This window comes from Prionailurus viverrinus, chromosome A2, assembly GCF_022837055.1.
Source record: "Prionailurus viverrinus isolate Anna chromosome A2, UM_Priviv_1.0, whole genome shotgun sequence".
In the NCBI taxonomy this organism is placed as follows: domain Eukaryota; kingdom Metazoa; phylum Chordata; class Mammalia; order Carnivora; family Felidae; genus Prionailurus; species Prionailurus viverrinus.
In genome coordinates, this window is record NC_062562.1 from 92,891,140 (window position 1) to 92,903,151 (window position 12,012).

Consider the following 12,012-nt stretch of genomic DNA (forward strand, 5'->3'; position numbering starts at 1 on the left):
GAATAAATAGTATGCCAATGAATTTGGAAGGGCCCTATGGAGGCCTTTATATGTTTGTGCCCTTAACACATGACTGTACATATCAATAAATGACAATGGCATGGCATTGAATAAATTTATGTGGGAATCAATAAATGATTATTAATATTTCGAATGAGCTTTATTTGACTAAGGGAAGGAATTAAGCTCAATAAAAGCTGCTGGTTTTATATTTGGCTCAACTGAATGCAGATATGATATTAAGGGGAGCCATGGCAGTGAATATCAGACTCAGGATAATCTTTGGGGCAGCTGCTCTTTTAGATTGATTTATTTTAACTTATCAAACTGTTTTAACTTTCCTGGAAGTTACTTGCTCTTATCAGAAGATGCATATTAGTACTTAGCCATTGCAACAAAGTATGAGATTTAATATGAAACACATTCTCTATACCTCACCGAAAGATATTAATAGTTGAAGAATCAAACAAAAGTGATTCCAACCTGATGTAACTGTAATATATCAGTAATTGAAAGCACATTTTCCTTTACAAACTCTATACTCCTTATATATTTCCTACCTCGGGAATGGAACCGTCTTGTGGTAAAAACTAGAAACCTAAAATAGTTGACACTTTTCACTCCCTCATAACCTATGTTTATTTACCTCCTGATTATCTCTCAAACTGGTTCCTTTAGATCCATCTCCATAGTCATTAATCTGGTGGGAACTATTATCATCCCCTCCCAGAAGACCTGTAACCCCTTCCTAAGAAGGCTGTCTGTCAACATGTCTCCTGCCAGTCCATTCTTCACTCAGTAGCCAAACCGGTCTGATTATGCCCTGCTGAAAATCTTCAATGGCTTCCCATCAACCTTAAAGTAAAATGTTCCACTCTTCACAGTTTCTTCTGACTTCATAAGTGCTACCAAACTTGCTATTTAGATGTCATAATCCTGTATATAGATTTCTGGCTTGTCAGTTTCCCATTCATCCTTGCACTAAAATGGATACATCCAGGATGAAATTTTTAAAGGAAAATGTGGGTATTGTCCATGGGTACTCTCTGATAAAGTAGATTCATTCATTCACACATTAGGCTTCAGATTTTTAATAAAAACATCTTAATCTTTTCCTCCTAGTGATCTAAAACAATAAGTCTTTCTATTCAGACACATTTTTGCTTAACAGTTCAAGGTCTTCAGGGACTTGTTTATAATGCTCAGAGATGCTACAATGTAGATGAAGAGAGAACCCAGAAGGAACAAATTACTTGTTCAGGGCCACATAATGAGTTGGCAATGGAGTGCATAACAAAGGTAAGTCTTCTCATTACAATGTTCTTTTCATTTTGTCATTTTGATATTGGCTGGAATATACTCATGAATTGCCACTGTATAGGATAGGAAGTGAAGAATCAATGAATCAAAATATTACAAGGTGTCTAGTTTTACCTGTGATAAAATAAACCTTGTTGTAGTCTATTACTCTTGCTTTCAAAAAGTAAAGTCTGGTATAAACTGAGTCTAGTATAAACAAGAGAGAGGGAGACAGAAAGAAGGTGAGACATGAGTGAGAGATTTCCCCTGGGAGGTCATTACACTAGAATGCATTTTGGTAAAATGTAAATATGTTCAATATTCAGACATTTATTTCTCCGTAAATCAAGGCTTTGCATTTAATGCACTGTTTTAGAAACAGGATCTTTAAAAATGGCTTAGTATTTTAGAAAGAGTTTAGAAATATGAAGTGTATGAATAAAATGGAATCATATTTATACTTTTATAATAACTTAAGAAAATTTAGATAATAAATATTAGCTTTCTCAAGCATGTATCTCTCAAAGAACAGGTAAGTGTGGCTACTGAAACAAGGCCTCGAAGAACATAAAGAAAACAGCTTTAAAATATGAAATGAAGGTTATATACCTTACTAGTAGCTTGCTCAGATGCTTCAACAGGAAGGAGTATTTTTATTTTTAATCCAATGAATTGGAATGAGTTCCTATTCTTGGCTCAGTGAATAGTAACATATAAATACAAAAGTTCCACTGAATCACTTCCAGAAGGTATTCTTAGTCCAAGTTTACAATGAGGGTTTCTCGAGTTTGCCAGGCTTCACAGAGGAAATATAATTTGATCAATAAGCAGAATTTTACTAAGAGAAGTAAAGAAAGAAGATAAAGACAGAGAGGTGGAATATTGGGAATCCAAGCTTTGCAGATCATGATAGAATTTTGCATTTTATCCTGGAGGTGAAATGGAAGTCATTGAAGAATTTTGATTGGAGGAATGACATTTATTGAATGCTTACTACATGCACAATTATTATACCATTATTTCATGCAACATACCCCCAATCAATCTTATAATGTAGGTACTGTTATCACAATCATTTTATAGGTGAGGAGTCTGAGGTGTTGAAAGGTGAAGCAGCAAATTACAGCACTTCAAGTTCTGGAGCTAGTTCAACACAGCAATTTGATACCAGAGGCGGCTCTCTTAAATTTGTGCTACGCTTCTTTTAACATTGATGGAAATATCATATGGACTAGCAAGAGAAAGAGGAGGAAGAGGAGACTGGAGTGAGGGAGATCCCAAAGGAGAGCCCAAAGACAAGGCCAGACACTAGAAATACTTTCTGTGGAAAGAGGGTGGGTGGGGCTTGCACTAATTGGCTGTCACTGATGAAAAGGAGGAAGGGTAATTAGGCTGAAGTTCAAGTTTCTGACTTGGCAACTGTGTGGAGAGTCGTCCATTTTATAGCAACAGAGAGTGCAGTGGGGGAGGGAAATCAAAGGAAGTGTGGTGGCAGGGAAGGATGCATTCCATCTAGAGCTTATGGAGATAGAGACGCCTGTGGAAATGCAGTGGGACATCTGGAGAAGGCAGTATGTGAGTGAGGGCTGGAGCACAGGAAGGGTAATGTGCAGCAGTGAAGAGACCACTCAGAATTAAATCCAGACCCCCTAAACTAACTGTGACCACAGCTAATTATGTAAATTAGTGAAATGGATATAGGACACTTGTGTTATCAATTCCTGCTTTCACTGCGTGCAAATGCTTCATGTCTTTGGGTCTCAGAATCTTTATCTGCCAAACAAGTAGAGTAGAGCAGACATTTGAAAATTGCCTTTGAGGGTTCCCTTTATATTTTCTGAACAACTATGTGCTGTTTATTGCTTAAATCCCATCAGCAGGTAATCTGGAAATTTACATAATTGGCCACAAGGGGGAGAACTCTAATTCTATATTAAGTCATTTTCTCCACTATGAAATAATCTCAGAGTTGGTGATGGGCTGTCTCATTTCTACTTCCTCATGGAAGTTGGGGGAATTCTGAATTGAATTGTGGGAATAACTGAATTGAAATGTGGTTTTGTGTCACTAAAGTTACGATAAAGTCCCTGAATGTAAAAATCTATTTGTATCAAACAATAATTCTCCATGAAGGAATCCAGATGCCTCTTTAATTAAAATGAAGACAGTAAAAATTTTAAATTCACCCTGGGAGGATTTTTCCTTCCAAATAACATTATTTTAGTTAACCTTCATGAAAACTATAACCTTCCCGAAAGCCCTTGGTTATTCTGAAACGAACATAAGAGCATTGGCATGTCTGTTTACTGTAAAGATATCCATATCAAAATAAAAGAATTAGAATGGCACAGGCCACACCAGTTTAAATGTCACATGCTTATTGAATATATATATATATATATATATATATATATATATACATATACACACACACACACACACACACACACACACACATATATATATATATACACATATATATAGTATGTCCTATGTTCGTTGTTATAAGAACATTGAATGCTACATGCTCAGTATTAAAATACTCATTTTCTGTTTCGGTTAACTTCTTTCTGGACTCTAGTTTTATGGAAAATTTTACTGTAAGGAAACTATAACTCTCATTGGACTGAGAATTACCTTATGACTTGTCCTGAAGTTTAATAAGTCACATTTTTTTTACTTGGTCAAATTAAATTACATTCATAAGGTCTGAATATTTCAGCATTTTATCAAATATACCCAAACATATAGTACATGGGTGTCTTCCTTTTAAAGACGTGATATTAGTGAGCTATATAGGAATCTCAATAATGCAAGAGTTACTGAAAACATATTTGTGTTCTCCCTTATAGACAGTGTCACTTTCTTTTAATAGGTTTCATGATAGCAGATTTCCTTTGAGAGTGAGTGCAATATTTAAAAAAAAAGTTTTTATGAATGAAGACTGAATATTAAGGTCACCAGTCAAGTTGGAGTATATGTTATTTGGGAATCAAAAAACTAGAGGTAGCTAAACTATTTACACTCCCTTTGATTTATAAACCTTCTTAATTCATCTGTCACTTAAAAGTCACTAAATGTTTTCAGCAGTGATGTTGTGACGGAAATAAGTATTAGCCCTCCTGATGTGGTTACTACTAGGATGGATAACTTTCATTCGAATAAATTCATTCTGGTGTTCTCACTAAAAAAGATAAATAAGTATATAAGTAATTTATTTAACTTGCTTTGTGCTTATTTTCCAGTTACTTTCATGATTGACACTTTAAATCCTTTAACTGTAAAATAACAGTATACTAAGTAAATTAATAGTATTACCACTGAGATAGTTTCTATAACTTCCTCTAAAAATGACTCAGATTTTTAATGTCTTTGTCTTAATAAATTAATTTTCACTTGATATTTTTCATATCAGAAAGTTTTATTGACCAATAAAAGTGAAATACGTAACTTTACTTGTAAACTGCTCTTCTAGTCACTTTAAACTTTAAACAAGTACTCTTCCCAAACAAGCATAATTTACCTTGCTGAAGGAATTCTGCCTGATCCAATGAACATTTAGGGTTCATTTTCTCCTTCCTGTTTCTGCTTATTCTCTGTTCTCATCTGCCCTCCCCAACCTCTCCTCACATCCACAAGCCTAGACCACGGCTTACTTCTTTACCAAGTTTTTTCTCTATGTTTTTGTTTTCGTTTGTTTGTTTTGTTTTGTTTTGGCCTGGAGAACATTTACTTCTATCTCCACTCATTTTGTTGCTGAACATTTGCTCTCAATGAGTGGATGCTTGGGTCTTTTTCACATTTCAAAGAGTAAGTAGCACATTGCTGACAAACATTAGGTGTTTAATATTTACTAAACTGATAAAATGTTTGTATGTTATTAATCTTTCTTAACCAGAAGAATTACTTCACATTTTATCTAGAATGTACCCTTTCAGTTACTAAATTTAAATGAACAGAACTTCGAGTTCGGCTAACGGTGAAAAATGCCATTCTGTGTCTAAATCTACATTACAGAATTTAAAAATAGAAGGTCTTTCCTGAATTTTGATTCTTATATGGAACAAGTGATGACAAATTATCTGCATATGACAAATCTGAGGTGTATTTTGAGATTGCTCTTTTTCCCTTGAAGAGGCTGAAGATCAAATAATAAAAAAGTGAAATGATGCAACCATATTTCTTCTACTAAATCCAAAGCCTGTTTCATAAGACATTGAAATAATTTTGGATAGATATCACTGAAGTTGTCAAGATATTGATGTGAATTGTTGAAACAAACTAAAAAGTTTTAAATATTCAAAAAAGCATTAATCCTGGGTGAGGGAAGGGAGAGAGCAACTTAAAATAGGTCATATAGAAACTACATATCATTAATTGCCTTATAGGACATAAATTGGAAAAAAAATCATTTGTGTATCTTATGTGGAATCCTTTATAAGTGTTTTGCAAGTGGGCAAGAATCATGCATTCTGTGTACCCTGCCATATCCCTAACATCTGGCAAATGTCTGTCACATGAAGGGTGTTCAAAAAATGATTTTGCATGAAAGATGTAGTGCCTTCTGACAATGTATTTTCTGGTTGTTTCAAAAAGCTACTGTGTTCTTCAGTTTTTGTTGTTGTTCAGCTTTGTAATGGCCTCAATATTCTTGATTAGACAGTTCAGAATATGTGAACTTTGGAACTATTTTCAAAGTTTAGGCTTTGTTTTCTGAGTTCAGTAATAATATAGAGATTATTCCTTTAAGGCTTTTACTACTAACTAAAATAATGATCATATCATATCGTACCATATTTACTTTTACACATACTTTCCTCTAAATGTACATTGCAAGCAACTCAATGATGGTATTTCCCCCCTAAATTTTATATTCCAAGAACAAAATTGTTTTTCCTGAAATTTGATGCTGGGTGGTGCAGCTTCTCATTGACTGTTGAAAGAATGAATGAGAATATGAATCTGAATGTATCCTTTATTGTCTATACTTCTCTTTAAAAAATTGTCATTTCATCAAGATGATGTTAAATTTTGAGCATTCCTTAACTTATTAAACCCCATCCACTTATTAAAACAATGTGTTGAACTTGCTATCAGAATAAATGTATATTTTCAAGTTTAGCTCAACATACTCTGTAAAGATTCATGTATTACCTTTGTGTATATTGTGGCATATGGTCCTTTCTTTTTTCAAGAGAAGAGTCCCCTCAGAAGTGTTTTCTTTTTATTTAAGTAGCATCAATTCCTTGAGAGATTGGACCACATTAACCACATCTCTCTCAATCCTAGAAATGGGAAGGAGCAGGCCATACCACCTCAGAATCCAAAGTGATATGTATGGGTTTATTATACATGTTTAGGAAAGCTTCTGGATCCATGAATTCTTCAGATTTGCACAAGTACTTTATTATTTGTTCTGGGATGAGCAATTCAGGTGCTAGTTGGTGCAAGTTATCCCCTGGTCCTTTAGCACTCACTTTCACAGTCTTTAAAAGGTGAATTGCCAGTTTATGAGTCTGGGTGAGAAACTCGGTGATGACCTCTTCTAGGGACTGTGTCTGTGTGACATCATCGAGATACATGACTGGAGCTTTTATTTCTGATACATGCCATTGCATGAAGAGTCTTGTCGGGATGTTATGGGACACAACTATAATTTTCATCCCATGGATAAAAAATTCTGTGTCATTCTTTTTCTGGTCAAGATGATCTAAAAGAATTTGGTAAAGCGTATCACTGGAGGACTCAAGAATATGCAGAATAGAAGTAGGATAGATGAGCAAAAACCCTGTCACTGCTTCTCCTTTGTGAAGTTTTAAAGTTGACTGAAGCACTTGTTCATAGTAGTCAGCAATAATTTTTTTTTCTGTGTTTGCTGTTATCTTGGCCACAAGAAACATCCTGTGAAGAAGGAATTTCTTGAGCTGTAGTCTTTGCTTCTCTTCCTGAAGATGCAAGTAATTGCCACGTGGAACTTGGGGCATTAGAACAGATTCCATTGGAAAAGTCCTTTTGCTGGTCTTTTGGGCATGGCCTGAGAAGGACATGATGGGTCTTATTCTTCTAGATGGTTCCAGTTTTTAGCTTATCACAATGTTTACATTATCAGGATACCTCTTCAGTGATGAATTTTTTTTTAAATTTCTTCTGACCAAACAAACAAACAAATAAATAAAGTTTCCCCCATTTGTCAAATGCTAATGTATAGCAAAATCCCTTCCCAGTGTTACCAACAATACTGTCTCTGAAATAAAACAGAATGTTAAAACAAGATTCAAATTATAGAGTTTTTTTTTTAAGTTTATAATGAAATAACTAACATTCACATTGTAGGGAAAAACCCTCTAATACACTGAGGAGTGGGGAGAAGAAAGAACATACTTTAGAGTAAGTTAAACTCTGTTTTTGTTTGCATTACTATTTTCTCCTTCAATTTATAGTGCATTTTTTCTCAGCCCCCATTCTTGAATCACACATACATACACACACATGAATACACACATACATATACACACACACAGGAACATAGCTGCTGACAGTCACTGACCATAGCATCGGCATCACATTAAAATTTCATATATGTAATGATAATTATAGATTGTCCTTAATTTGTCAAATTTTTAAAAAGTGGTATTTTATGGTAATTTCCCAATTTCTTCTATAAATTTAACCAGTCAGTAAATTTAAAAAAAAATCTGGGAAATTCTTAAGTCTTAATTTCTTAATCTTTACTCAGTATACTAAAAGTTAATACTATTGCTTGTATAATAACAGTAAATTTTTGAAGTAACTAGTTTTGATTTTTTTTTTACTCTAAAAAACATCAGAAATGTCTCTTTTTCCTTCTTTTTGTTGTTGTTATTGTGGATATCAAATAATAACTTGTGTTACTTTTAACTTACTCTTCTCCCAAATCTCTTTTTCTTCCCTCCAGGTCATCTTAACATTTCTTTCCTTTTTCAAGTGCTTCTTGCTTTTACTTGCCCCCGAGGTCCTACTTGTCCTCCATCACTTTTCCAACTGCCAGTGTCTTGGGTGCTCCCAGCTGTTCCTATGTTCTATTCTCGTTTCCATGGTGCTTTAGTGAGTCAGGACGTCAGTGGTGTTAAAGGGCCAGAGCACACTGGCAAGTATCATTTCTTAATTTAATGATGTTATCTCAACAGACACCTCAACATCACAGTGAGGAAATGAGGGCTTCTTTTCTGGAAATGGCTTATTCTTAGCCAGGTGCCTATGGTAGTCAGACAGATGGCGGACCTGAACATCTTCCTAGACATATTCTTTTCTTTTCTTTTCACTTTTTGTCCACAATTTCTGGAAGAGAAAACTAAAGCACGGAGTAGTTATATACTTTGCACACAATTCAAACATGCTTTAAAGCAACCTCCCTACTCTATTTATGCACTAATTAAGTAAGAACGCATGTTGGATTCTGTATAATGGTGACTGCTTTAAGAAAATTCTTCTATGAGGTATTAATGTAGTGTAAATTTGTTAGTTTTTATAATAAAAAATAATAATACCATATCTTAAAATTGCATTCATTGGGGCTTTAACCATAATTTTAAAACAAGTTTAGAAAACACCCTTATTCAATTTTTAAAAAGCAAACCTTAGAGTATTTTTCCCCCTAAGGTTTCTGTTATCCAAACTTATGATCTGTTTTTAATGACATACAGTAATAAGAGGTGACTTCATAATTCTTTAATTGTGTGGTACATAAAAACTAATTCTTTCCAGGGTCCATTTCATTGCTTCCTGAAATGATACAGTCTTTCCCAAGGCACATGGGAAACTTGTCACTGTTCACTCCAGGGCTTGTTTTCAGGCTCATCATTCCTACTACTTTGTAGAATGTGATTGTGTTCACCACAACCTCCTTTATGGCCTTCTCTCCTCCCTTGGTTTCTATGACTCTGGACCTGCCTGAATTTCTTGCCAAATCTCTGTTTGTGGGGTTGCTCAGTTCCTTCTCACACTCAGCTCTGGGAAAAGCTGAAGCTCTGTGTTCATCCGTGCCCAAGTAGCTTAGCACCATCTTTTGTGAGGGCAGATGAGTGGTCCTCAATGTCACTCTTGCCTCCAAATTTAATGATCGACATTGCTGATTGACCATGGAGCCTTTCCTGCTCAGTCCAGCCATGGACTTGGACTCCTTCTCAATATAAGTTTCAAGGCAGATACAGTTAGTTTGTTGGGGTTGAGAAAGAAGAAAAAAATGGAATTTCCATCGCAGTAATTTTTCTGTACAGAGAACTCCTAAATTGTAATCCTATTTACAACTCTTATCTTTGGATGTACTGCTAACCTTTTAGACTTAAAATGCCAACATTTTTTTATTATTATTCTCTGGATATTTCCTTTTACAAATATTTGTGTCTCAGTTTACAATTTTCTCTCATCTCCAAGGCCAACATCCTAGATCTTATGTCTTCATGTTTCCTAAAAATTATCCCCCAACTCTATTCTGTTATTAAGTCTGTTTACTTTTTACTTTGAAATGTATCATAGGTTGTTGATTTCTCTGTAATCCTTGCTCTTTGTTTGGATTTTAATAAGAATCTCCCACCCTCAGTATTTTCCACCTCGCCTATTCAGCTAAGAACATGAAACTCTAAGACCTCATGACACATCTGCTTCCTAAAGCTCAGGGACTACTTTTTTTAAATCAAGTCTTTCCTGTTTACTTCCCTCCATAGAATGCTAGGAGAGGGCAATTCTATACATTTCTAAGTTTTGTGTGGTTCAACAGAACACATTTAGAATCAGTAGTTTTTACCACCAGAGATAATAAATAGCTTGGCATATATTTTCCCAATGTATTTTTCCATTTCTTGATGCATGTTTAGTTGCTGGGTTGTTGCTTACACATTTTAGTTTCATTGTTACATCACAGTTAAAGGCAACTTACTTTGTTTTCTTGCCTTTCATCAATCATCCTCTTAAGTGTCAAGAGTAAAGTTTTGAGAAGATAGGAATAGAAGCAACACACAGTGTGGGCAATTTTGTATGGGCTGGTTGTATGTAATTATACTTGATAATTGTACAAGCTCTGTGTAATGGACACTTGGCGTTTGAATTCTCAGATGCCGCAGTAATTGTGTTCCATCGATTAAAGGCCAGTTATTTATCTTCAGGTGGCAAGTCAAGCAGAAGAGCTCCTCTGTCTGTCCAATGGGATAAGACATTGGTGTTTGTTTTCCCAGAGTGGTCTGTTAGAATAGGTATCTAAGTTCAAACAACCGACAAGTAGCAGAACCTGAATGGAAACTGATAATGCTGAGGAGTCCTCTTTCAGATTTTCTACTATCCACTCTTATTATCCAGCCCATCTCACAGAAGTACACAGCGTGTATTTGTTACTCATGTCAAGCATGCACATTAATATTTACTATATACTTTATGCTCTGGTTTTATTTTCTAGAACCACGTGTTTCTGAAAAACAGACCTCAGGATCCTTTATCTTTGTGAGACAGAAAGAAAGGATTAACAATTAAATACCACTAATTGATTATTTACCATGTGTCCTACACTAGATGCTTTTACACATATTAAGTAATTCAGTCTTCACTACAACCCTATAAGGTAGATAGAAATTTAGCCCACAATTATAGAAGATGAAACTAAAGCATGGGCTATTTAAGTGCTTTACACACAATTCACACATGCTCTCAGCAACCTCCCTGTTCTGTCTACCTAAGCTAAAGAACAGGAAAATTATTTCCTCTCAGTATCCACGCTCACAGGACCATTCTTTGCTTCTCTATGATGTGACAGTTTTTCTAGAAATGAAGGCTACCTTGTGGTTTGGATAAATGAGATTGAAAACTCTTACCTCATACCTGTAATTCAACAAAATTGATTTACTGTCTTTAATCCCTCATTTATCCCAGGTTTATCTACACGTTTTGTGTGCCAGGTAACATCATGGGCATTGTAAGAAACACAAACATGGAAAACACCTGCTCCCTAATTTTAGGAGTTTAGAGTCTGGTAAGAGGTGTTGAGATATCCATGAATGACCATTGGGCAGGGGAAGACATAATATATACGGTGTGAATGATGTTCAGTGCTTTAGAAGCACTGAGGTAGAAAGGGTGCCTCTGGTTTTCTGGAAAGCTTAATGAATGAACTTCTATTGGGCATGCCTTCTCAGGGGGACAGAGCTGGAGAGTGGCTTTGTGAATGTTTCTTGAATTCACTTCTTTCTAATGGGAGGATGTGCACTGACTGACTTGCTTCTTTTCTCTCTGGAATACCAGATCCCACTTTAAACTTTCACCAGTGCTCATATACTAGAGAAACAGAAAACTCTAAATCATTGCCACTAACGTTTTCTGTGTTTTGATATATCTAAATGATTAGCATGAAAATTCATGTTCTAAATAAATGGCTAACAACTGGGGTAGACCCTTTCACTAAGATCACATGTGTAAACTATTAAGTAGACAAAAAAAAACCCCACTTGATTTAGCAGAGCAAAAAAGATGTTATCAAATCATGAGATATTTGAAGATTTATATATAAAAAAAGAAAGCATTGCTTCTCTTTGTCAAAAACATTATGGAGTAGTGTTTGGTAATTATTTATCACGGAGAGCACAGGCTAAAAATACTTTGTTATTCAATTCAAACATTTAGCGTATATCTACTCTATGTAGAAAAATGCACCAGACGTTGTGGAGATGTTCTTGTAAATCAGATATTGTA

The 12,012-nt window shown here is 35.0% G+C and overlaps 2 protein-coding genes across 3 annotated transcripts in view; one reads left to right on the top strand and one right to left on the bottom strand.

Annotated features, from left to right (window-relative positions):
- Positions 1 to 12,012, top strand: part of ZNF804B (zinc finger protein 804B) — a 510,289-nt gene that overhangs the window by 22,062 nt on the left and 476,215 nt on the right. The gene's annotated exons all lie outside the window — the stretch shown is intronic.
- Positions 1,933 to 8,335, bottom strand: TEX47 (testis expressed 47). Of its 2 annotated transcripts, XM_047851011.1 has the most exons (4): positions 8,202 to 8,335; positions 6,454 to 7,543; positions 6,113 to 6,232; positions 1,933 to 2,137 (listed from the first exon to the last, which is right to left on the bottom strand). In XM_047851011.1, the coding sequence occupies exon 2, from the start codon at positions 7,344 to 7,346 to the stop codon at positions 6,585 to 6,587; it is 762 nt and encodes a 253-aa protein (XP_047706967.1). In that variant the 5' UTR covers positions 7,347 to 7,543; positions 8,202 to 8,335; the 3' UTR covers positions 1,933 to 2,137; positions 6,113 to 6,232; positions 6,454 to 6,584. The 2 variants fall into 2 exon arrangements, with proteins under 2 accessions (XP_047706967.1, XP_047706966.1); XM_047851010.1 differs by lacking the exon at positions 6,113 to 6,232.

Bases quoted from the DNA above. Each gene is read 5' to 3' on its own strand.
- TEX47 (XM_047851010.1), bottom strand. From the start codon at position 7,346: ATGTCCTTCTCAGGCCATGCCCAAAAGACCAGCAAAAGGACTTTTCCA.